Source organism: Mugil cephalus, chromosome 7 (assembly GCF_022458985.1).
Source record: "Mugil cephalus isolate CIBA_MC_2020 chromosome 7, CIBA_Mcephalus_1.1, whole genome shotgun sequence".
NCBI classification, from domain to species: domain Eukaryota; kingdom Metazoa; phylum Chordata; class Actinopteri; order Mugiliformes; family Mugilidae; genus Mugil; species Mugil cephalus.
Window position 1 is genome coordinate 6,668,702 of NC_061776.1, and position 27,170 is coordinate 6,695,871.

Genomic DNA, 27,170 nt, shown 5'->3' on the forward strand with positions numbered 1-27,170 from the left:
ATGAGGACATTGTCTGAAAACGCACAGAGGGGTCTGATCTGTGAGGCCTGAGAGACGGAGATCAAACAACCTTCAAAGACTTGATGCCGCACGCAGGAGAAGAACTGATCCGTGCATCAGTCTGTATCGATAATACACCAGCTAACCCATAAATTATTCACATTTGTTGAGTATTCCCCTGAGATATGAAGAACTTGTGAAGTTTAAATCTTAATAATAGACTTTTTAAGTTATTCACTAGTCAATAAATTACCTGACAATGAGCAGCAAATTCAAAGTTTGGACAGTTGTAGGTCATTATTTATCATCTTTGATAAAATGGTGCAATATTGTGAAAAAGTATTGAAAGGAAAGTATACATACGTTTTATTTTCCAGTGGCTAAATCAGCAAACACTGAAATAAAATGTGACATAATGTAGTTGAATCTGAACCAAAATTGTAATTATCTGCATGTATGTTCACATGTACAAGTAATTTGTCTTGGAAGTTGGTGCAATTAATGTAAGATAAAGAATTAAGAACATTAGAATAACATCAATCAGCCATAACATTATGACCTAGTGTGTAGGTTTCACTTGTGCCTCAGAGAATGGACATGGACCTTCTGAGGTGTCTGGTAACAGGATGTTGTTAGTGTTACATGTCTAAGTAACATCCACATGAATGAATCCCAGGTCCAAAAGTTTCCCAGCAGAAACAATGAATTGTCACAAGATGGTCGATGTTATTTATCTGATTCTGATTCTGATAAATAACATTGAGCAGAGGAGAATGGATGGAAAGAACACAAATACACAAAACCCCAACTCTATGAACAAAGATAAACGATTGCTCATAAACCTCCACAAAGGATTTTCTACATTCACTGCTGAGCTCACGTAAAAATGCTGCATCTGGGTTTTCTAGCACCTACAATGCAAACGGATTATAAATCCAGGCGAGCCAATAACACGGCTTATTAATCAAAACAATGGAATTCACTGGCTTATAAAGCGAGGCAGGATTACGACACATAAACACAGCCAACGATGACAAGTGGTTTATGAATCTGTAGCAGCAGCTGATAATTCAAACAAATCAGGTCTTGTAAATGCAATTCACGTGGTAAAACTGTTTGTAAGTTTAAATGCGCCCCTGGCGAGGCTTGTGAAGTCAAATAACTCTATATTTTGTCTAACGCACTGCAGGGAGGAACAGTTTAACAAACTGCGCGCGGTTAAGAAACTGAATCCCAGACAGATCCTGCTGCAGCTTCCCACATTTAATTAGTTTTACACATGCAGAGATTTTTACTAGTCGTGCAGAAGAATAATCACCTGGTAAAAACTGTTGAATAATAGATTTTTTTTGTGTAATTATTTAAGAAAGGTCAGCAGCAACTGTAATAGTGGATGGAACAACTTTATTAGACCAACGCTCAGTCATTAGTCACTACAGGTGAAAATTTTTAACTAATAGATATCACCATGAAACTTCTCCTGTTGATTACTCACATAAATTACCCACAAGTTTTCTATGAATTAATATTTAAATATGCAAATGAGGAGTTATCTACTTAAATATGCACTAATTTGCATGTATTTCCAGAACAGAAATGTGAATAATGGCTAAAGTGAGGTTCAAAATTCTTGTTTCACTTTGTTAACATACTAGATTTACAGGTATTTATGGAGGGGATCTCTTTTCATCACTTCATAAATCACAAAATACTGTCAGAGAAAATAAATATATAAATAAATACATAAATCAGGCTCTGGCCAATATATGAAAAATCCCCTCTGTTTAGTTCGGAATAAATCTGGAAAATAATAATATTAATAAATATTACCAACCAGCCCGGAAAGAACACAAGTAGAAAAAACATCTCTTATAAAATAAATGGGAAACTTTTTTTTTTTAACCTGAAAAAGAAAATTGTAGATTAAGTTACTCAATAAAAATGTAATTTATTTTGTCGCAGTGACGTAAATATTCATGAGAAGCCTGATTTGCAGTTAAAATACTAATGAAATTCAAGCAAAACCAGAGTTGCTTCTAAAGTATTATTGCTTTTAAATATTCGACTTCTGTTCTGCAGGCTCTCCTTCTTCCTAATCCTTAACTAATCCTTACTCAAGTTGATTTTCCTGCTTCTGCTACAACTTAATGTTTGTTCTCTCTCCACTCCGTGTTCACTAATATGAAGTGACTCCTTCTAGGAAGATATAAAAGCCCCGATCAAACATTTTCTCCCTGTAACTTCTTCAGAAAGGCTCAGAGGTCAAACGGAAATTTAACTTGAACCGATACAAAGAGTTGATGAAGCTGGTTAATGACGTTAGTTCCTAATGAACAGCTTTCAGACTCATTTACAGATTATTTAAAGACCCGCGCTGCAAAAAAATCACACCTTACCCGATATATAATCACTGCTCCGTGCTGCGCGGTCGCTTATTGAACATGATCGTTCAGTGGTCAGAAACCATCGTCTCAGCACATTTACACTCAACAGAGATGAGGAGGAGGAGACGGCGTTTGGCCCAAAACAGTTTAGCACTTTGTTCTACAGTATTTTTCGTTTTTTTCACGGGGTGTCGCTTTTGTTGTGACTGAATGCAGGACTGGTCTTTGGATCCAGTGAACAAGGGGTTTGTATTGATGCAGGGCTGTAAAACAGGAGCTGACTCAGCACCTTCCACACAGCAGGCGACAGGATTTAACCGATAACAGAGGAGCAGGACCGAGATCTGATCTGGAAACTTTAGCTCAACTGAGAAATGTTTTTTTTTATTTCTGCAGGTAAATGTCACATTAACACGAGAAACCATTTGATCAGTAAAGGTGTAATATTTATAAAATAACTATTTTAAAAGCGTCTGTCTAAATGTTCTACTATCTAATGTCAGATCAGGCATAACATTATGACCACCTTCCTAATATTGGGTAGTTTGGGATCTAGTGAATTTGGAGGCCAGTTTTCTACCTATCGATACTCGAAGCACTGTGTCAACTCTGTGTTTATTGTCAGACACTTTGGCATGTTGTCCATCAGTACATTTACACGCACAGGAAATAAACAAGTTATTGCCTTAATCTGACTTTAACTGGACAACTCTCCTTATCCGATTAAGACACCCAGATAACGTGACTGGAAATTGATTTTCTCTGGCATGTATGTAACTGGACTTTAACTGGACAATGTATGCGCGCATGCTCCACAACCACTTCGCTGGCACATGACCCGGGAACAAAAACATCGAAGAAAGAGGGTCGCAGAAGAAGAAGGTAAACAGAGCTGGTAGAACAACCACCTAATGGATAAAACCATCTTATCTGCACCATAAATAGCTCTCACATTACAAACGAGATTTTACAAGCAGAACTATTATCCATCTGGTTGTCGTTTGAAATGTCGGTCTGCTGCATGAACGACCCTTGTTTTATTATATGATGTAATAGGTCAACCAGTGAGGGGGCCGTATTAACCTGCTGAAAAGACACATATCGCCACCTAGTGTGGAGGAGGAGGACATGTTCCCGTCAGTTATTTGATTTTCTCCGGTGCATGTGAACTGGGACAAGGACCTAATTCAGAAAATCGAATTTCAAGCATAGCCAGATTAAGCTGTGCATGTAAACACACTGTACGTGCCAGGGATTGAACCACTAACCCCCTGAGCCTCAGATGCCCCTACAATCATGTACCACAACAAATCCCGCTTTTCACAATTAATCTTTTATAAATAACATAATGTATTCATATAAATATTATAGTCATACAATGATTACTTCACTTTCCAGACAAACACACCAGTAAATATTTGGGGGCTTTAATCTTTTGTGCAGATTTTATCTTTCAACAGGTCTGAATAAAGGACACGACCTCCTGTCTGCAAAACGCATAACAGAAATATTAACTGTCGTGTGATTTTATTGTTATATAATTAGGGAGAGTAACTGGTTGAACTGTTGGTGAATCAGCCTAAAAAGACAGAAGCATGAAGATATAACTCCACAAAGACTCTCAAACAAATAACAGCTGTTGATTACTCTGAGACATCTGCTTTTGTTGTTGTTGTTGTTGTTGTTGTAACGTGAACTACAACACCTCGAAATATATACATTCCTGCGAACTCTACTCCCTGTCACAGCTGGCTACACAGGATGTCATGACGGGGGGAACTGTTCAATAGCGAAGCCGTCAGGAACCAGAAATAGCTCTGGCCTTCGCAGTGCAACATTTCACAAAGTGACATGTGATGTGAACTTAAGTGGGAAGCGGAGAGTAATACCACAGGGACAAAGGGAAGAAAATAGACTAAAAGCAAACCTCGAGAGGAGCAAAGACAGAAACTATGGACTGAATTTCTGTCTCCCAGGAGAAGAAGATGTTCTTTGAGGAAATAAATGTGCATTAGGTGCAGCAGAGTGGGAGGAAATATTGAGACAGAGGAAATAAGACCTTCCACAGAAATAAAACAGACATAAAAGCGTCGCTGCTGTCAAAGAAACTGTCCACACGTGTGTCTGGTCCTCACCTATGAACAGTTGGCTGTTGAGCTGCAGGTGGAAGTGTCCGTCAGCTGGAGCCTCCCGCGTGGCCACAGGGAGTTCGTCCAGCCTCAGCGTCGCCTCCTTGACGTTGCGCTCGGCTCGAACTCGATGCCACCGGTTGTCGTTCAGCGGGACGCTCGAGTCCACATGGACCTCCAGAGGACCGTTACCAACGTCAAAGGAGAAGAGCACCTGAGTGGAGGCTGAGAGGAAAAAACAGCAGAGATAGACGGGGCGATTATGGAGACGTCTTTTCCTACTTGAACACTGAAATCATTGATCTCATTTGGCAGCTTCTCTAAAAGATACTCCCTATAATCCAGTTTCTTTTTAGCGTCGTCTCACTCTGATGTGGGTTTAAGAAAGAAACTGCAGTTCCTTAAATGGCCACTTGAGGCTGACTGTTATAAACCCACATACAGAGCTGTATATTAGAGAGAGTCTGAGCTATCCCTCTGTGCAGATTGGTTCTGAGTTGGTCACGTGTTTCATGGGCGCCATGTTAGATACATCTAACCAGTATTTGGTATCGGCGATACTAGCCCTGTATTTACTCGGCATTGGAACGAAATTCCCAGTATCTCCCACCTGTAATATTTGGAGCGTGGGCGGAGTAAAGCTCATCCAACTTGGCGACCGCAGGCTCCGCCCACTTCAGGCTTCGTTTTCGAGGTTCAGAAACCAATGACTGATGCCACAATGTGTTTGTCTATAGTATATGAAGTCAATGGGCACAGTTAGCTAATGTTATTGCTGTAATTTTCTACCCAATACGCACAATGGGTAAAAGCTACAAATCTAAAACACCGACGAAATAAAACAGAAGCTAAAGTGAAGAACGAGTCGCGAGTCCAAGCCCAAAATTTTTAGACATTACTCATATGTTCACTCCAACAAAAGGACGAGGTGGCGTCTCTGAAATAAACTCTCATCCCTCATGTTTTGGGAGGAAATGAATCACCCTGCGAGCGCAGAACAAGATGAAACAATATCCCAGAATCCTCCGGTAACTTCATTTAGAAACGTTTCTCGGGCCCGGCTGCAGTTCCACAGAGCGAACCCAGGCAGACGCCAACAGAGCAGCAGCACTCAGAGCTGAACAACTGCAGTGATTTCCCCCGAGGAGAGAGGCAGATGGAGCAGGAGTGGCTCCGTATTAGACTCCACGTTTCCCCTAAAATACTTTTTTTTTTTTTGTTTTTTTGTTTTACAACATGCAAAATTCAGCACAACACTTCAAAAACTCAAACTAAGCCTGTGAAATGGACGATGACAATGAACTAGTCACAGACACAGATGGAGGAGAGAACATCCTTGAACAAAGATGGAAATAAATGAGGGCGTCCAGGATGTTTTAGCCATGAAGGAAACAAATTATTTGTCATTTCTGTCAGTTTTAACCTGATACAAACAGTTTGTAAAAGCAACGAAGGAAAAAATTGAAGCTAAAGAGAAGAATAGTCAATGTCCTTGAGCCTCAAATCAACAATTTTTTACATTTTACTTCCTGTTAAACCAACAAAAATGTAAAACTAATTATCTTCTGAATCCCTCTTCCATCCTCCTACTCCTCTTATTCACATTGTCATTAATCATAGCTTCTATATACCCTGATGTAATATAGTTTCTATTAACCACAGTTTGGTTCTACACATGTTCTGCTGTCAACAGGAATATAAACTCACTTGCCACTTTATTAGGTACACCTGTTCAATTACTTGTTAACACAAATAGCTAATCAGCCAATCACATGGCTGGAATTTAATGCATTTATTCATGTAGAGGTGATCGAGACAACTTCAAACTGAGCATCAGAATGAGGAAGAAAGGGGATTTAAGTGACTTTGAATGCCGCTGATCTACTGGGACTTTCAAGCACAACCATCTCTAGGGTTTACAGAGAAAGGTCAGAAAAAGAGAAAATATCCAATTGGGTGGCAGTTGTGTGGAAGGAAATGCCTTGTTGATGTGAGAGGTCAGAGGAGAATGAGCAGACTGGTTGGAGACGATAGAAAGACAACAGTAACACAAATAACCACTGGTTCCAACCAAGGAATGCAGAATACCATCTCTGAACGCACAACACGTTAAACCTTGAAGAAGATGGGCTACAGCAGCAGAAGACCACACCGGGGGCCACTCCTGTCAGCTAAGAACAGAAAACTGAGACTATAGTTCACACAGGCTCAACAAAACTGGACAACAGAAGATTGGAAAAACGTTGCCTGGTCTGACGAGTTTCGATTTCAGGGTCAGAATTTGGTGTAAACAACATGAAAGCATGGATCCATCCCGCCTTGTATCAACGGTTCAGGCTGGTGGTGGTGGTGTAATGGTGGGGGGGTCATGGTTTAAATGCCACAGCCTACCTGAGTGTTGTTGCTGACCATGTCCATCCCTTTATGACCACAGTGGACCATCTTCTGACGGCTACTTCCAGCAGGATAATGCACCATGTCACAAAGCTCATATCATCTCAAACTGGTTTCTTGAACATGACAGTGAGTTCACTGTTCTCCAATAGCCTCCACAGTCACCAGATCTCAATGCAATAGAGGAACATCTGGGATGTGGTGGAACGGGAGATTCTCATCATAGATGTGCAGTCGACAAATCTGCAGCAACTGTGTGATGCTGTCATGTCAATATGGACCAAAATCTCCATGAGGAATGTTTCTAACACCTTGTTCAAAGTATGACACCAAGAATTAAGGCAGTTCTGAAGACAAAGGTCCAACCTTTTACTGGTGAGGTGTACCTAATAAAGTGGCTGAGTGATGAGGATAAAAACATTCATGTACCATTTTAGTCTTAAAAAAAAAAAGATTTTAGTTTCTCCTGACAGTCCAGATCCGTGTGCAGTATGTATTTAGGTTGGTGGACGCTGTTGTGTTTCTCCGTGGGCTTGAATACAAATGCGGTGACAGATGTGAGTCTGTCTGCTGTCGATCAAATTTATTAACGTCACACCTGCTGCACGGAAGAGATGGATGATGTATATCCGCAGAATGCATCATCATTATACGGGTGCATCTTATTAAACAATAAATCAGGCAGATTCCTGCACAAATTCCTTATTTAGTCGTCAAGACTATCGCACACCACAGAGGAAAGTATGTGGTTATGGATTCATGCTGATAATATTCTGGACAATAATGTGTTTCCAGCTTCATGGTGACAGTTCAAGACCAGTGGCTTCCTGTTTTATTATCAAATGTCTCTCACGTTAATAATGTTTTGTAGAAAATACTGTATGATACAGATTCACAGGTTATCAGAAAATACACACCGATCAGCCACAACATTATAACCACTGACAGTATGGATGTTACTTACCCACCTAGACCAGACCAGACACGAGAACATTACAAGGTGTTGACCTGGCCTCCAAACTAGATCCCAAACTGATCAAGTATCTGAGGCCCCCTATCTAGGCCCCTCCCTATAGGACCCAAAGCCCCCCACTCGCTACATCCTGTTACCAGACATCACAGGACACCCTCAGAAGACCCATGTTCATTCTCTGATGAGTCACAACAACCGGAGACCCACACAATATTATAATCAAAATGGCCCTAATGTTATGGCTGATCTTAAATCCTTAATAAAAACTAGTGTGGTGGGAAAGGATTACTTTTTATTTTTTAAAATAGAAAAGAGGGACTTAGAGGGGGGCATCCACGGCATTTTTTCCACTTTTTTGACTTCTTGATGAATAAAAACCTTCAAACTGAATTATTTTCCAGTCTCCAGAACCTTTTTTTGAAGACTTTGTGAGTTTGTTGAAGGGCCGGGTAAAGATTAATTAAATTTTGTTGGAGTTCATGCTCACTGAGTAGATCCTGCTCAGACTTGCATTGAAAGCTTTTTGGTTTGATATGGAAGAACGTGGCGACCCTGCACAGACAGACGACCCTGTCCAACACCTCTGGGATGACGCCTGTGATCCAGGTCTTATCGCTCAACATCAGTCGCTGAGCTTCAATTACCCCCAGAAATGTGCAAAACCTAAAATAAAATATTGCTATAATGTTTTTTCATGTATCAATATAATAGTTTATCACAAAAGTGCAATGGAAACACTTTTCACATGTCACTGTAGATGACACACGGGGTCATGTGACCTGGTTCATTTGAAGTCCATCTTCCTCAAAGTGAAGTCTGGCATGAATTTAAGAGAATCATGGGACACGACAAAATGAGACTTTACAAGAGTTACAGCTCTTTTGCAAAACTCCTTTCAGTGGAAACACGTACAAAGAGCAGTTGCAGCAAAGCAAACTTCTAATGTTACGTTGAGTCACATTACACCAGTTTTAAAATGTTTTCATTGGCTCCCTGTGCGCTTCAGGATTTATTTTAAGGTTCTTCTGGTGGATTTTAAATGTCTATGTCTTTAACCATATTACCAGCGTTCAGTCATCATGGCCCCTGACTGGACAGTGCCACAGAGACTGTTAATACTTTTAAAAAGAGGCTCAAGATTCATCTCTTTAATCAGGCTTTTACCTGATTTTATTTCCTATTAATTCTGTTTTATCACATTTGATGATTTTAATTCGTCCTGATTCTATTATATTACAGCAGATGTTTATTTATTAGTGTTTTACATGGATTATTTTAACATGGTTCATTTATTTACCTATTCTTAAAAGGGAAAAGCGCGTTTTAACTTATTTTATTTATTTATTTTTTATTTCTATTTATTTATTTTAATTTCTTACCACATCTTACTGATTTAGACTTTTAGTTCGCAGGTATTTTCCCTGTGGGGTTGGGGTGATCTTTGCGGTGACGCCCCTATAATTAAGAGGCTGTGACCCCCCCTCTCAGTGTGGAAAAGCTCAATATAAATAAAGTTTGACTCGATGTTGTTATGAACAGTTACATCCAGCTGCAAATATTCAGGCAGGTAGTTCGTATGTAGAGCACAAAGTTTTAAAATTCACAGTTCAAGTGGGGACAGGAGTGACTGCTGGGCTTTTATTCTAAAATAAACAATATTCTCCCTGCAGGATAGTTTCACTCCAGATTAAGTCTGTAACCTCTGGGTTTGTCTTTATTTATTTATTTTTTTAAGATTAAAACTTCCAGGTTTGGCTGACACGTCCGCTTAATCCGCGTTAAATCTCCCCCCTCCGGCCTCGGAGACGGTGCACTCACAGCTCAGCTCGATGCGGATGAAGTCCTTGATGCCCAGGTTTTCCAGGAACACGCCCGACGAGGCCGTGGTTTTAAACAGGAAGGAGATGTCGGCGCTGAGCTCCGCGTGGAAGGTGGGGAAGTGCAGGTAGGACGTCTCCTTGTCGAAGAACGCCGCGTTCCAGAAGTTCTCTGAAAGACACGAGATTAAAATGTTAAATAGGCACGAGGAAAAAATAAATAAGTAAATAAATAAACAAGTGAGACGACGAGTTCAATTAGCGATCTGCTGCGTGGGCTCGCTTGGTTAATAATGCCAAATATTTATCTATCCACCTCCGTAGATCCAGGCCCGACCGTGACTTCACTTAATCGAACGCAAGCTACTTTGATTTACCTCGTAATGGATTTAATTAGCAGCAAGTACCCGAGCAGGAAAACTTAAAGGGAAATATTAGCGACGGTTCTTCTGATGATAATTAGCTTCTAAATGAGGAGGTGATGCACCCACGGGATTCATTCATCGTGTAATTGGCAGCTGGAGTTAAACATTAAGCACAAAATTCTTTATTTCTACATCAACAGTATTAGTCATGAAGACGTGTTATTATTTGCAGCTTGATTTATTTATGAAACGGGAGCTTTTTCGTTTTCATCAGTTTCACAAAAGTTTCCTGTCATCCCCTCCATCGGCTGTAACTAGGCAACTTACTGTCTCCATGACAACGGAGCGGCCCCACCCTGTAGGCGGCCTCCGACTCCGGCCTCTGGATGTCACCCAGCACCAGAGACCTGACGGGGAGGTTCTCCTTGTGGGTGACGAGGCCCGAGTCCTCAGTCCTGCAGGAGGAAGATGAAGAGGAGGAGGAGGAGGAAGAACAAAAAAAGGAAGGAAGGAGAGGGAGCAGGAGGTGGACAGTAAGGAGGAGGGAAGATGAAGAAGGAATGGATGTTTAGAAAGCAGGTAAAGAAGGAGGCAGACGACGAAGGAGCAGAGGAGATGAAAGAACAGCTGTCCGTACCACTCCATGCGGTCGGCGTCACAGTTGCAGTAGTGTTGCAGATCCACACAGTCTCCCTGGAGGCCACAGGCACATTGCTGGCTGCCCGGCTGAGCTCCGCCCCAGTAGTTCTGGACCCGACCCGGACCGGGACCCCCGAGCCACCAGGTGAACGGAGAGCCCTCTGAAACACACAGGGAACAAAAAAAACTCAAAAACGTTCACTTTAGCCTTTAACAATGCTGAGGAGTAAAAGTGTCAACTTAACAATGAGCCAAAAAAAAAAAAAAAAGTCCAAATGTCACTTTTCCTGACAGTCACAAATATTCGTCTCAACAAACTGGAAGAACTGAGTAAAAGGTTCCCCAAACATTTTGTGAGAAATTAAAAGCACGTAGTAACCACTGCCACTAATTACTTTCATGCTAGGGAAAAAATGTATATCACGTATTTTTCTAAATTCTGACGGTACCACCGTGTATAGAATAATCCCACACTAGTAGTAAAACCGGTTTTCATGGCCCCGTGTTAACACTGATGTGGAAATCTGGAGACATTCACAGCTCGGAGATATAAATAAATAAATAAATAAATAAATAAATATATATTTAAACATATTTAAATTTAAACTTAAACATTTAATCTAGTATGTGTGTAATGCTAATAGCAGCGCGATCGGCGACCGTAACACTTGTAGTCTGCACGCAACATTTTTTTTTTTTCCTATTCATAAAACAATAACTTTCGGGGACAACTTTAGCCGAGGGACATGTGATCTACAACGGGGACTGTCCTCAGAAACCGGGGACGTCTAATTACCCTAATAAGCAAAAACAGAAAAACAACTGACACCGCAACTTTTTTTTTTTTTTTTTTTTTTCGGCAAAGTCGCACCACGCGTGTTTATTACCGCTACATTGAAAATGGTCCGGTCTGAAACGATGTCTCGTGGCGCAGCGTTCCAAACGCAAATACACCGGTATGCTATTAAAAATTCATATCATAACGTAAAAAAAATACCGGTATTTCTTATGAACCGCAATTGATTTTTGCTTACTTTGCTGACTGTGCTGACATATCAGAATGAACTGAAAGAAACCTAATTGTTCCTGGTTGTTATAGGACTTGCAGCACTTTAAAACACTGACCAAGATGAATTTGGGGGACACAAAGGCCTAAAGCACAGGTGCACTCTATTTGGAAATACAGTAATGCATATTGTGAACTAAATGGAATAGGCTGCCAGAAAATAGCTGAATGGAAAGAGTCTCCGTGTCTCTGCCTCCCAAGATGAATGCAACCTTTGAAGCACGGGGGGATGTTTGCCAGTTCCTAACTTTAACGCTGAATACATTGTTTTCACGCGGAGGACGACGGGGGTAGAAACTGAAGCAAAAAAAAAAAAAACTCTTCCGAGAGTGTGAAGGTGGAGAGGATGGAGAGAAGGTGATTGGAAAAGCCTCTGCTGAGTCGGCGCTTCTTTATTTTCCCCCCAGCGAGCAGCACCGAGTTTTCTAAATGGAACTTCTATTTCTCTGCTCGTTCTTCCTCCTCCACAGTGCTCACGATTTTCATCCATCATTTTATTACCTGCGACACACACACACACACACACACACACACACACACACAAAAGAAGTTGCTTCACCTTCTTCAACGCTCAGGTTTCTCTTCTCTTTGTAGTTGCACGGGAGAGACTGAGCCAATCAGAGGGATCTGGCTCATCCAAATTCAACATAATGAATCCTCATAAACGAGCTGATTTCATTGCTACTAAGGCAAAGCATCTTCAATATCATAATGATTCTATGTCTGAGTCAATAAAACAATCACAGGAAAACATAAACACTCAACCTAAAAGTAGCAGGAATTAAACAAACACATCGATTAGTCTGAGTCACTGGTGAAAACAAGAAGAAGAAGAAGAAAGTCCAGGCAGTGGTTTGGTTCCTCCTGGTCAAGAGGGAAGACAGTCTGCTTTCGTTAACTTTATTTAAGCCTCATTTAAGTTCTTGTTTACAGTCTTACTTATAGAGGCAGCACTGGAGGCGCTCTGGAGAAAAAAAAAAAAAGGGGATGAAATAAAACGGCAGAGCATTCTCCGCCCCGAGATAAGATTCAATAAGATTAAAAGATTAAGAAGAGAAGTTTGAAAAGCGAGACTGAGACTTTTGAGTTATTAAAGTCGCAAACGCGGGATGAAAAAAAAAAACTTTGATACAACAAAAAAACATCATTTCAACTTAACCTTGAAAAGAACTTGAAAATCCTTGAGATTCTTTAGATCTACAAATACAAAGTTAATCAAATAACAGTGATGAGTTGTTGGCGTCTGGTTATAGAAGACGAGCTTCATGTGTCCTCGTCTGAATTAGATCAGCTCAACGATGACATGCGCTTAAATCTTGATCTGAACTAAACGTCTGCTTAAAAAAAAATAGTGGAATCAAAACCACACATAAGGAGCAGACCTTCTTAATTGTGTATTCAGATGTCTTCCCTACCAGGAGTGGGGTTCGAACCCACGTGGGCTTCAGCCCATTGGAACTTAAGTCCAACGCCTTAACCACCCGGCCATCCTGGTCACACGGCTGGTACTTTTTGTCCAAATAAAAAAAACTTTACGTCTTTACTTCCTTCTTTACTTCCTTCTTTACTTATGGGTTTACTTCCTTACTTCCTTGTTTACATCCTTCCTTCCTTCTCTACGTCCTCCTTCGAGATGTTTTCGCTGTCGCTTGCCCTCTCAGTCAAAGAAAAAATGAAATAAATAAACAGACGACGCGCACAATGTCAGTTTACTTCCTTGTTTACTTCCTTACTTCCTTCTTTACTTCCTTACTTCCTACTTTACTTTCTCTGTTAGTTCCTTGTTTACTTCCACCTTTACTTCCTTCTTTACTTCCATCCGCCTTTATTTCCCTCCTTCCTTATCTACATCGTCCTTTGAGATGTTTTCGCTGTCGCTTGCCCTCTCAGTCAAAGAAAAAATTTAATAAATCAACACAGACGACGTACACAATGTCAGTTTACTTCCTGGTTTACTTCCTTACTTCCTCCTTTACTTCTGGGTTTACTTCCTGGTTTATTTCCTCATTTACTTGTTTCTTTACTAACTTTTTTACTTCTATACTTCCTTGTTTACTTCATTCCTTCCTTCCTCCTTTACTTCCTTGTTTACTTATTTGTTTACTTCCTCCTTTACTTCCTCCTTTACAGTCTTCCTTCCTTCCTTCCTTACTACTTTACTTCCTTCCTTCTTTACATCCTCCTTCGAGACATTTTTGCTGACGCGTTCCCTCTCAGTCAAAGAAAAAATGAAATAAATCAACACAGAAGAGGCACACACACACATACACAACAAAATTAACACAAGCACAAGACATAGCCTTGTGTAAATAACTACCAATAGCTACCGAAAAAAAACCCCACTATTTTTTCTGTATTTTTCCACAAAAAAATTATGCCGATCCTCTGAGACACATTTACGTTGCCACGATCTTTGAATTTTATCAGCTCAGCAAGGTCATGCATTTAAATCTCCACGTCCATCTCCATGTCTCAGTGCCAGTCAGATAAAACTACATGTGCTTTACCCAGACTGTTGAGGAGACGGGACTTCCTGCAGTGGTAGGACAGCTCCTGTTCGCAGTGCTCTGATTGGCCGATGACCGCCAGCAGCTGTTCGTCTGCAGACGAGTAGTCAAAGTGGACCGAGTGCTGGTTCACGCCCGGAGACGGTCGGACTCTGGTCAGCTCCGTGTTGTTGTGCTGGATCATCATCCATGTGTTCTCCTCTGGTGGGAAACGATCATGGACACAGTTTATATAGATCTATTTGAATATATATTATTCATACATTCTCTGTAGCTGCTTGAATATGTATAGTTAAATAATGTAAACAATGCTTAAAACCATCAAAAGATTCATTGTTTCGGGATTTAAACTGATTAAGAAACTTAATTTATCGGCACAAATTTAAAAAGTCACATTTTAGAAGCTGAATCCAGAGAATTTTCTTCAAAACAAAAAGAAAAAAGTACTGGAACATAGATGTGCAGCCGTAGGGTGCAATGAATCACCAAAACATGATGGCCTGCACTGTTAGCTTCTCCTCTGTTAATATCTGGGATTTCATCTGAAACCATGTCAGTGTGTAATATGCAGCCTTGTGATTGGCTCAGCAGCGATAGGGGCGGGGCCTACTGTTTACAGGAGGCTTAGATTGGCAGGTCTTGGCTGGTGTAGCGCTCCATTTGTCCCTTTACTGAAATACGTTGGACTCATATATGTATTTAAAGTCATTTAAATTTGTGGGGGAAAATTAAAAAATATATATATATGTAAAAATGTCTAATCAACCAAAGATTTTGTGACCCCCCTGCAGGACCTCGGGACTGTGGACCACCTGTTGAAGACCTACGAACTACACAAAGGATGGAGTCAATTAAAGGAAGGTATGAATGATAAAGTTTCCAAACCAATTATGGAAATATTTAGTCTGGCATTGTAACCACGCAGTTGATATTTTTTGTAGTAGTAGTAGTAGACAATAAAATGCTTAATAACCATTGCTAGTCATTCAATTTGTAAGATGCACAAATTTTCCCATGTGTGAACACATTATATACACAAATATCCAAGCTGTGGCTTTTATACTTTTTGAGATATAGTGTTTCTGATGAAAGATGAAAATATGCATCAAACAGCTTCAGTATTTATATTATACTGTATTATACTGTATGAATCTGTACAATTGTGTGAATATTTTAATAGTGATATGTCAAAATACTCAGTTTGCACATTTGATCGTGATTATTTTTTAGTGTGGAAGTCAAAGGGTCACACAGAGCTGTGACAGGAGGAAGGAGAGGCAGTAAAAGTGTGTCACCTGTCATGTTGCAGTAGACCAGCTGGGGTTTTATCGGCCCGCTGCCGTCCACGTCGATATAAAAGTGTCCCGACGTGTTTCCGTTGTGTTTGTACGCCTCGCAGGACGATTCGTACGCGGCTGGGAGGAAAACAATGAGATGAAGAGGAGCCATGAGGGGACGAAGACGTTCATGTATCAACGCTGACTGTGTCTCGTGATCGGACTGAACAAACCCGCAGCAGCGCCCCCGTGAAATAAAGTTGAATCCAAATGGAGATGACGGAGGAGACTGATGGGAGAGCGCGCTCGATAAATAAAACTTTATCAGCCCTGCCTCTTCTTCTTCAAGTCAAATCCATATCATGGAGTTCCCACACTCCCTCCACCTGTTTATCTCTCCTCCGCTCCACAGCCGGGGGCCTCTTATTCATCACATTCCCTCAGCGTGGGTTCAGAAAAGGTTTTCACAGAAACAGCAGCAATAAAAATGAGACCAGAGGTGAACTGTGTGGGAAAACTCTCCTCTTTCAGTCCCGAGGATTTGACTCCAGGCAGCCGGCACTCAACCAGTAAATCTCACCTGTAAGCTCCGCGGCTTTGTTTGTTTATTCGCCGTTTTAGTCACAGACGCGTACTCATTAACCTCCATCATATCACTCAAGCACAAACAGTTTTTTTTCTTTTTAATACTGTGACCTCACGCATCAGAGGGAAAAGGATGTGCAGGTGTTGAATAAGAGCTCCCAGGGGACGGTCTATTTAAAGGCAGCAGAGGCTTATGGATGAAGACACGCAGCAGTCTAACCATCACTCTGGGTGGGAGGAAGCCCACGGTTCAGATCAGGATCATAATCATTTCTAAGCGGATTTAGAGCCACAAATGCATAAGTAACAATGGATCTAAAATCGTGTTTATCATGTCTGTGAATACGTGAGAGGAGGAGTATGTTTTGGGCTCAAAAACTCCTCAAACTGCCTTTAATGTAATAAATGATACACAATTTTAACAATTTTAACATAATTTTTCATATTATATATTTCGGGATATATTTCTCATATTATTTTTTATATTTTATCATATATTAATTATTATGCGTATATTTTTATTGACATTCTGCACATTTGCTTTCGCACACATTTTTTCCACAGGGGTCAATAAAGTCTCATCTTATCTTAGAATATGTTAAACCCTCGGAGTGGTAGCTTACATTTTTAATTAATTAACCCTCCTATTATATTAAACATTTTACCCTCAACAAAATGATTTACGTGAACTTGTTGACCATGTTTTTGTGTCAGGCACTTTGTTTATTTGTTGTCTGCATAAATAACTCCTTGCTACCGTTGAGTTGACTTTAACTCTACTGTTATTGTTTGAATAATGAACATCGATTGGAGTCAGATTGACCCTTAAGGATAATAGGAGGGTTAAACATGTGCCTAAAAATAGTGGAATCAAAAGTGCTGCTGGTGTATTGTGACATCTTCCCTACCAGGAGTGGGGTTCGAACCCACGTGGGCTTCTGCCCATTGGAACTTAAGTCCAACGCCTTAACCTCTCGGCCATCCTGGTTAGTTTATGTATAATTTAACTCTACAGGCGGAGGGAGGACAGGAAGACATCTATGTTTCATTCATTCATTTTCAGTCGTTTGTCCTCTACAACAAGGCAACGTAGTAATTCTTAATTTAGTGCAATACATCCTGTTTCATCCACACATCGACTGACTATTACATTTTTTTATTATTATTATAATTAGAACTGAAGAAGATACTTGGAAGAACTTGTTTGAACATTGTTGTAGACTTTGTTTATCTTGGGCGTTTGAGGACCCACTTCTATTAACATTAATGGATGTCTGTGGTTAAAACAGAACCTGAAGCACCTACTCAGACAATACAAATAAACTATACACAAGACACTTTAGCTAAATGTTTTATTTACTGTGTATATTTTATGTAGTGATACTTTTTTTTTTTTTAAATTCTTATTATATCTTGTTCATGTATGTTCTTGTCTATGATCTTGCACCTCTTTGCATAAAATAATTTCCCTGTGGGGACCAATAAATTCATCTTGAATCTTAAATCAACCAAGTAAAGTTTCATCTGCTTTTATCTACTGTAGATGTTTCCCTTCCTCTGAGTTTAAACTGTTCATGAGGACAAACGGATCCTCGTTACGTCCTCCTCCTTTTACCTGTCCTGTCCCATCCCATCACCCCATCGTCTCCCATGTGACTCACAGCTGTGGCAGGTCGCTCCGCTGTAGCCGCTGTCAGAGCAGTTGCAGTGGAAGACGGTCCAGGACTGACTGCAGCGTCCACCGTGTTCACAGTGACTGGGAGAACACCTGATGGAGAGGCACAGAGACACATGGAGGACAGATTTAAAACACTTCTCCTTCATCTGCCACCAACAAAACTCTCACACAACACAACTTATCTAGTAAAGTTTATATCAGCATCAGAGACGACATCGTGCAGCGCTAAGACTCATTAAAGCATTTAAATTTAATTAAATCTGACATTTGCTCCCACTTTAAAACTGAGCTAACTGGCTTGCAGAGAGGGTGTGATGGTAGGTTGTGCTTTTTTTGCTTTCCACTACATCCATTTAACCTGCATGCAACCAAAGCCCACTTCAAACACGACCCCTCAGACTACAAACCAGTGTCTGGTACCAGATAGATCTCAGCATACTCACATGCTAGTTCCAGTTTATGCAGATTATTCAAAGGTTAGCATAGTTAGCTTGTAGGGCTGAGTGAAACACCGGTTCACACACCACGAGACACTGTTTCAGACCGGACGATTTTCAATGTAGCGCTTCTAAACTACACGGTGTGACTGTGTCACTGGGAGGTGTGTTGAAGATGGAAAGGTCTGAAAAATTAAGCAACAGAACGAGAAGAAAAATGTGCCGTGTGGGTTGTTTGGTTCCTTTTAGGCAAGATGATTTCTGGGGACAATCCCCGTTTTGGATGATCTGTCCCCCGGCTAAAACTGTCCCCGAAAATGTCCCCAATTTTAGATTTTTATGGATGAGAAAAAAATGTTGCACACATTGTTTTATACAATTATTACGGTAGTCGGTCGTGCTGCTATTGATGTTACAGACATAACAGTTTAAATATGATGAAATATGTCAAAATAATAATATAATATTATAACAACAAAATGCATATACGAAATAACCTCACGTAACTAAAACGAAACCAAAAAGATGACACTTGAACATGCATCAACATTATATCAGCTAAATAAAATGACAGAAAACATCCTTGGACATGTGTGTAGTGTTTTAGTTCAACCCAAGTCCCATCCACTAACATAGAGCACATACTGCAGCCTCCAGACACCAGGGGGAGCTCTACTGGCTTTGGCTCCACTTTTTAGGAACGGTTCCTTCCATATTTATACTGTCTGTGCTATATATAGACACTAAGCCTGATGGGACGGGAGAACCCGGTGAGTAGTGGAGCACACAGACTGAAAACAAGGTGAGAGAAATCACACGGGAGGAGAAAAGACAAAGACAGGAAGTACAAATAACCATGAAATACCTCAGTAAAAATACAGCTGCATTGTAGATAATACTGATAATATTAATGTGAGAATACATTTAAACTCTGAAGTTCTCTAAATTCCTAAATGGGAGCATCAATCGGACCTCAAATGCATCATCTTTCATTTCTAATAAGAGCTCTTGTGTTGAGTTGTGGGAGGTGGATAGAAAGAAAACATCCTCCTTATATTGAACGGATCCATAACATCTGAGGAATATTAATTTGAAACACCTTTCACCTTTCCTCAGTGAGATCAAAACATATTTTCATTAGATTTGTCTTTCATTTCATATAAAAGGAAGAGTATAATATTCTTTAACTTATTCTCAGACTGTTTGAAGAAGCTCCAGCTCCCAGGAGGCTTCAGCTGAGCTCTATGTCTTATTTATAGGTAAATATCATAAGGAACCAGTCAGAAGAGGAACGGAGGCACCTGGAAGACGGAGACAGGAATCACGAAAGACAATAAACGAAAAAAAAAAAAAGACAAATGATGACGTATAAATATCGGTGAACTGTGACGTTTGACAAAGAAAATGATGAAAGAAGCTTCGATTTCTATAAATGTTTCAACTGTTTCATTAAAACCAGAGATGTTTAATTCACATTAACAAGACTGGACAAGAAGGGACAGGACGGGACAAGGAGGGACAAGAAGGGACAAGACAGGACGGGACGGGACAGGACAGGACAGGATGGGACGGGATGGGACAGGACATGTCAGGACAGGTGGGAAGGGACCGGAAAGGACAGGACAAGACAAGACAAGACAAGACAGGACGGGACGGGACGGGACGGGACGGGACAGTTGGGAAGGGACAGGACAGGACAGGACAGGACAAGACAAGACAAGACAAGACAAGACAAGATGGGAAGGGACAGGACAGGGCAAGACAAAACAAGACAGGACAAGACAAGATGGGACAGGACGGGACAGGACAGGACAGGAAAGGATAGTTGGGAAGGGACAGGACAGGACAGGACAGGACAGGACAGGACAGGACAAGACAAGACAAGACAAGTCAGGACAGGTGGGAAGGGACAGGAAAGGACAGGACAGGACAAGTTGTAGTAACGTAAAACAAAACAAGACAATTGGGAAGGGACAGGATAGGACAGGACAGGACTACAGAAGGTGAGACAGGACAAGCGGCTGTGACTCAATAGGTAGAGCAGGTTGTCCATGAACTGAAGGGTTAGCGTTACCATTTACAAGACGAGACAATCTAACCATTTCTGTCACATCCTGTCTTCTGATAAATGTCCTCGTATTAAATCGTGGGCTTTTATTGTGAAATAATGGTTAATAAGTTACTTCATTACAGACATGTCCTCACATGGTTGAGCTCCATGTACCGGAGTCTGTCCGTCAACATAGAACCACTCCAGTTAAGTTAGGAGACGTTATTATTATCATACATGACCACTACATGAGCTCAGACAGAGAAGGGACAGAGAGGGGACAGAATGGGGACAGAGAGGGGACGGCAGGAGACGATGACTAACAGTCATTTCCATCTGCTGTGACAGCGGCTGCCTCCTCCACGAGACTCCACACAGGTTTACGTCACTGAATCCCGTAGAGCTCCGTGTGTTTGTGTCTCATACTGCGTCCTTCAGAGAGACGCCTCCTTATGTAAATGTTTAAGCGTGTCTTTGTCCAAACCCAGGCAGGAGAATGGAAGAGAAAACAGATGACTGCACAGAATCTCCAGCCTCCTCTTTATTTAGATAAAAGCACCGACTCAGCAGCCTGTCATCCAGCCACACCTCCATTTATCTCTATACCGCTTTAATCTGAGCGTAAGCTGCAGCCTCGCAGATAAAGCACTTAGCTTTCACTTTAAATTCACATTACCACGCTGCAGGGACACTTTATTTTTCATATGTTTAGCATGTGAGTGAGTTACCAGCAGGATTCAAGGGAAATGAGCATTGATGAAATTCATCACCGGTGTTGTACATGATCCTCAGATACATCTGTCTGACTGAGGCTGAGGGTGGAAGACAAATGGGAAGTGCCTGAAAGATGAACAAGTTGTTTTTGTTGTCCCCAAACTGTACTAGTCTCTCTTATGATTTTGTTTAAATGGATGGAAAATGTTAATTTAGAAGAAAAAAAAAACAGCAAGCCTTCTCTAAAGGCCTAAACTTTATCAAAACCACTGACTTACATTTTAATACTCTCCCATTAATCTTATTAAATTATTAAATTATCCTCTCCTTTAGCCCAGGATCTTTATACCTATGGGAAAGCATAGTCTAAGTATGTATGGATCACTCACAACTTCTCTCGTTTAGGTTATTTACTTGGCACACAGAGAAAGTATTGATTCAGCGCTGAGACTTCAGCCTATCCACCCCTAGAAGAGGGATCTAAGCAGACACAGTGGTCTTGTTCTAGCTAGGCTCTACCCGTGGTGCGGTCTTTCATTTTTAAATGAAAGGCCTTTAAACCACTCCTTACATGGTCAGGTAGCGGAAGTAAAATTCTTCATGTTTTTTCACAGTGTCATATAGGGCTGCCAACCGTCCCTGGAAAAGCAGAATTGTCCCGTATTTAGAAACAAAAGCACCCGTCCCGTATTGAGCTGAACTTTCGCACTTTGTCCAATATTACTGTGAGAGTCAAAAAATAGTTAATACTTAGTAAATTGACAATTTAAAATGAATAACAGGACGCTTTATACGAAAATTTATGGTAAACTTGTTCCCAGGTCGTGTCTTGCTCTGTGACCAATGAGCTGACAGCATATTCACACACGAGTATGACGATGCATAACACGCTCATCCCATTGCTCGCTGATAAGATAGTGGAAGACAACAACGCAGCACGCATGATGATGGGCAACAATGACAGTCGCCGGCACTGATTCACGGAGCAGCAATGCATGTGGCTAAAGTTAGGAAATTGGACTTTGAGAGAGATCAAAGAAACTGGTATCTCTCCTGTCTTTTCCCACCTTTTTAATATGGCGGCCTATGCAGCTGTGGATGTCCACACGAAAACTATAAGTCTGACAGCTTAAGCAGTGTTATAACTGCGACCATCACTAATTTTCCTACGTTTCTAGAGTGAAATTTGTGGCCTCGGGAGTGGTTTACAAAATAATTTCTTGACAGTTTTTATTTTTTATCTCCCTCTCCACTCTAGCTATCCATCTTCTCCATAAAGTAACACTGGGGGTAATTTTGCCGCGTTTTTGCCGAATAATTCGAAAACTGTTTTGCGAAAGTCTTAGAAAAGTCATAGCCCGCATGTCACGGGCATTTTGATACCTTTTATGTGTATGTGCAACCAAAACTATTGGAGTAGCGTGCCAAAAAATTGCGTAAGAATAATAATAAAATTAAGTTTGGGGAATAATATATACAAACTTATTACTACATAGATGAATAACAATATATTGTATCCACACACAAATATACAACCTTTATTCAAAAATATGCATCTAATTCAATTCAAATAGTTAGTCAAATAGTTAAAAAAACGTTTCACTCACAAGAAAAAGGGGCTAAAAATATTCACCACGCCAGGAAGGGTGAAGGCAATCGAGTTGGTTGGCCCTGCCAATGAAGCGTCCCTTATTTAGTTTTCAGAGAGTTAACAACCATAATTGTGTATATCTTACTGACTCACCTGTATATAAGGTCTCACCTGCACATAGGTTTTTATCTGTAAATATTGTCCATGCTATAAAATACATACATTGCATTCCTGCTTGATGCTAAACTGCATTTCGTTGCTCTGTACAATGACAATAAAATTGAATCTAAGCTTGAATTTGTTGCAAGCTGCACAGGCAAATCATCCCTGTTAAAATTTTGACGACTGTTTATTGAGCCCGCAATGGCGAGGCTAGCTCGCATGACGTAGCCACTTTCAGGTCAGCATGAAAGCTAAGCTAGGCTCACAGGCTCAGAGAAGAAAACTGTTTCTCAAGTTCTGGTGAGAAAAAAAAATTTATTATATTTACCTCTTTTATGTATATTTTTCGCCATTTTATTGAGTCGACATTGACGCTTATGCCGAATGACTGAGAGGAGACTATTTGAAATGTTCTAAGTGAGTTTCTTGCCTTAGTAATGGCATTCATCTCACTATATGAGATACTCGTCTAGGATGCAGTGTTTTATTGAGTTCCTGTTTTATTGCGTATCTGTATGATGTTGATGGTTTTGATAGTGGTGTCTGAACAATGGTATTAAGACGTGTTTTGAATGAGGCTGGAAGACATTGAAAGCCTAGGTGGAAAATGCATGGCCCACCACTGATGTTAGATAAGAGCTAGCTGTTAGCCCCAGTAATCTGCTCAGAGCCGTATGGATTTCATAAAAGCTGTGGGTGGGTTATCCTTAAATCTGCAGGAAAAAAGATTATAATGACAGCTCATATTGTTGAGGTTGATATAAACGTGTGATCGATGCTTTTCTAATCAGTTTGATGTGAGCTTAGAGCGACAGAGGTAACTGATAGAGGAGAACGCCAATGGTTTTTAGTGGAAATTCAGGATTCTCTGTGGCTGATAAATCATTTTAAAATACACACCGAATGCTTGCAACAGTAAGTCATAAGACACAGATGCAGTTTCTGGAGTGGTTTGAAGAAACGACTTCGTAATAACTGACGGACAGAAAGTCACTTGATTTTGTTTTCTTATTGGGTGGAAAGTCGTTATCCACATGACTCCAAAACTCTCAAAGTCGAAGCTCTAACTTTTGTCAATGTCACTCAACGTTGACAGTAAACAGATTCTCTAATGTCATTCAATATGGCGGCACCCACACAAGAGAAAGTTATGACGCTGGTGGATGAACTGGTGGATGTTCCTGCCTCTGGTTGCCAGGGCAACTCTCTTTTATATTTCCCACTCTGAATGTTTCCAAGAGAAACAAGCAGAACATAAACTGACTTTAAACTGTGGATCAACACGAGCTAGTTCAGGGGTCTTCAATGTTTTTCAGGCCAAGGACCCAAAACTGATGGAGATATATATGTTCTACATTAAACTTGGTTCAGTATTTATGAATATACATTATTATTATCGTTTTGCATTCAGTTTTATTTATTTTATTCAAATATTAGACATGTTTAAATATTATTATTATTATTTTTTTTTTATTTCAAACATGTGCATTTTTCCCTTTACTAAAATATGTCGAATTCATGTTAATGTGTATTTAAAGAAATTTATGTTTGTGGGGGAAAATTGAAAAAAAAAAAAATATAATATATATAATATATATATATACATAAAAACATACATAAAAATGTCCAATCAACCAAAGACCTATGAGCAAGTCCAAGACTGTATCAGTCACTCCCATTCATTCATTCATTCATTCATTTGATTTAAAGGATTATTTTACTTTATAAGAAGATAGAGTGTTTATCTATACCATAGACTGTATAAATATGTCTCCACTTCCATGCATTGGTCAAATGCACATCAGTTGAACATGCATCGACATTATATTAACTACCTAAAATGACAGAAACCATCCTTGAAATGAATGTGTATTTTAGTGTTTTAATTCAGCCCAGGTCTCATCCACTAACATGGTGGAGGTGGAGTGTCATGACATTATGATCTATACTGCAGACGGTCACCAGGGGGAGCTCTACTTACTTTGCCTTCACTTCTGACGGGGAGTACAAAAACTTTGGTCTCAGATTCCTGCTAGTTTGGACTTGGCATTTAAAAAACCCCCTCAGATTTCAATGCTCTTTATCAAGTTGTAGAACAGATAACAGACCGAGTAGGTTCAAATCCCACTATGGTATTTAACTTCTATTCTACATTCCCCCAAACTCTTCCTCCATCAAGTTTGACGTGGCCTCTGCTTAGATCTCTGTGTCGATTCCCTTCTGAGACTGAAGGGTCAAGTGAATTAAAACAAGGCTTCCTCAACATCGTACTCATTGCACGGCGTTGCTTTACTCAAAGGACTAGACAGAGAAACCTAAACACAGACATAAAAGCCTAATCTGAGCCGAGAGAAGCCAGAATCTGTTTCTCAGTTTTCATCAAAACTTCATATCTCCTGAACCCTAAACTTAATCACAGTGGGAGTCTACTCTGCAGAGGGAGGGAGGATTTTATTCTCTTGTTCTGTTCCAGTGAGCAGTCAGATCTGAGCTGGAGCTGAATTCTGCTGAATAATAATCGGATGAATGTAGGAAAAGGAAGTTATTTAATTAAACCCGCTGAAGCAGATTCTCTTTCTCCGGCGAAAAGTTGTGTACTTGGTGTGTGCAGCAGGATTCGTGTGTTTGTGTGAATATATCATATACGTTTGTGCTGGTTATTGCCTGGAGGAACATTTAAATTAGCTATAATTGTTTTTACGGACGGCAGGTGATTGCTGCTCTCAATCTGAGATAACCATAAATTGTTTTTCACACAGATGGAAATGGAAAATAGCATACAACGATGATGAACTACACTTCCTTAGTATTCTCTCTGCATCTATCTGTTGTACGTGGAATGGCGAATGGTGGGTTCCTTTAATCTATATTACAACATTTTTTAGCCATGATTAGGGATGAGCATCGTTTAGATTTCATCCGATACCAGTGCAGAACTGGTACTTTTGAAACGGTGCTGGTGCTTAAACGGTGTTTACAGAATGGAAAACATATAAAAGAGTAGCCTTATAGGGTTAGTTTAGACACTTGTTCTTGTAAAGCTTCTGCATTGTAAAATCCTTTGTACTCTAATACGAGCTCACCAAAAGGTCAAACAAAAAGGTAGATATGGTTCCATTAGCATTAGCTAGTATTAGCTAGAATTAATGACACTCTAAATGTATCTGATTATCAGTGGACCTATTACATTCAAATATCTCTGAAGAAAAAACTGCTGCCACGCTGCTGATATCGTCACGGTGCTAAATTAAACAGCCTTGATCAAACGTGGCGAATCGTGACAAAAAGACAGAGACACAAGTGAGAATAACACTTTGAGAGAGAAACAGATGAGAGGACGAGAGGCTGCCAGAAACACTGATTCATCAGATATCAGGGAGAATAAAACGCTGTCAGTGGTTGTTTCACACCTCAGCTCTCCACTGAACAATAATTCTTCATTCCTTAATAGAAACACTGTTAGAATGAATGCATTTCATTTTTGTTTTTTGTTTTTTTTGTTATTTTGTGTGTGTGTGTGTGGGTTTGTTTGTTTCTTTTCCAACGCTGCACAATGCTTCACCTCACAGACAGATTAGAATGCCAAAAAAATCAAAGAGAAGAGAGATTACATTTCACTTCTACACAAAAAAGTGGCGAGTCATAGAAAGTGAACTGACAAAGAAATCAAAGCAGCAGGAAAGAATAAAATATGAGACAAACTTGTGAGAGGTAAAACGTGACTCCGGCTATCTGGGCTGTGCAGCCTCTCAGCATCAGTTAGCGAAGGCCGGCTGTTTTTTACTGCGGTTATTACTCTCTGTTCTGTTTCGATTCAGTTTTTACATTTCGCTCGGTCATTTAGCGCCGACATTGACTGATCAGTTATACAGTACGGCGTTATACTTTAGACTTAACAAAGGGAAAATGAACCCTAACCTGCTTTTTGAGTTTTTATAAAGTCAAATATTATGAATATTATAGACAATCTTGTCGGATCAGATCAGAATTTACTTGTTTTTCTTGTTTGGCACATGGCTATGTATTCCCTCAAAACAAAACAGATGAAAAGCACATCTTGATCTGACAGATGAGTCAATTACTTAATTATCTTTCAATCAATTACAATCTGCATCATATTCTATTTTTATACTTTTTTTTTAACTGAAAAATATTCTCACACACCTTCAACTCTTTTTGTAAAGAATTCCTTAGTTTGACGCCACATCTTGAAATGTTTTTAACTAATCCTTGTGTCACAAGGTTTTGGTTTTGGTTTTGTTCTGTCCGTGTCTCGTGTTTTCCTGTTTTATTTTGAAAAGTAACTCTCCTCTCGTATCAGATCACTTGCCCTTCCCTTGTGTGTTATTGCCTGCATCTTCCTTTGTCCTGTTCCAGTGTTTTTCATCTGTTTCTGTCTCAC

At 40.1% G+C, this 27,170-nt stretch overlaps 1 protein-coding gene and 2 non-coding genes across 4 annotated transcripts in view; all 3 read right to left on the minus strand.

Annotated features, from left to right (window-relative positions):
• The window catches only part of LOC125011413 (contactin-associated protein-like 4), a 117,148-nt gene that overhangs the window by 17,955 nt on the left and 72,023 nt on the right, over positions 1 to 27,170 (minus strand). For both annotated transcript variants that reach the window (XM_047590625.1, XM_047590624.1), the window contains exons 11-17: positions 17,798 to 17,904; positions 15,570 to 15,689; positions 14,275 to 14,475; positions 10,700 to 10,862; positions 10,390 to 10,517; positions 9,699 to 9,869; positions 4,520 to 4,738 (exon numbers count right to left, since the gene is read on the minus strand). In XM_047590625.1, coding sequence (XP_047446581.1) covers positions 4,520 to 4,738; positions 9,699 to 9,869; positions 10,390 to 10,517; positions 10,700 to 10,862; positions 14,275 to 14,475; positions 15,570 to 15,689; positions 17,798 to 17,904 — 1,109 coding nt within the window. The remainder of the gene's footprint in view (positions 1 to 4,519; positions 4,739 to 9,698; positions 9,870 to 10,389; positions 10,518 to 10,699; positions 10,863 to 14,274; positions 14,476 to 15,569; positions 15,690 to 17,797; positions 17,905 to 27,170) is intronic.
• On the minus strand, positions 13,180 to 13,262 carry trnal-uaa. Its single transcript has one exon. It is a non-coding gene; the product is annotated as a tRNA-Leu (tRNA).
• On the minus strand, positions 17,042 to 17,124 carry trnal-uaa. The gene has a single exon. It is a non-coding gene; the product is annotated as a tRNA-Leu (tRNA).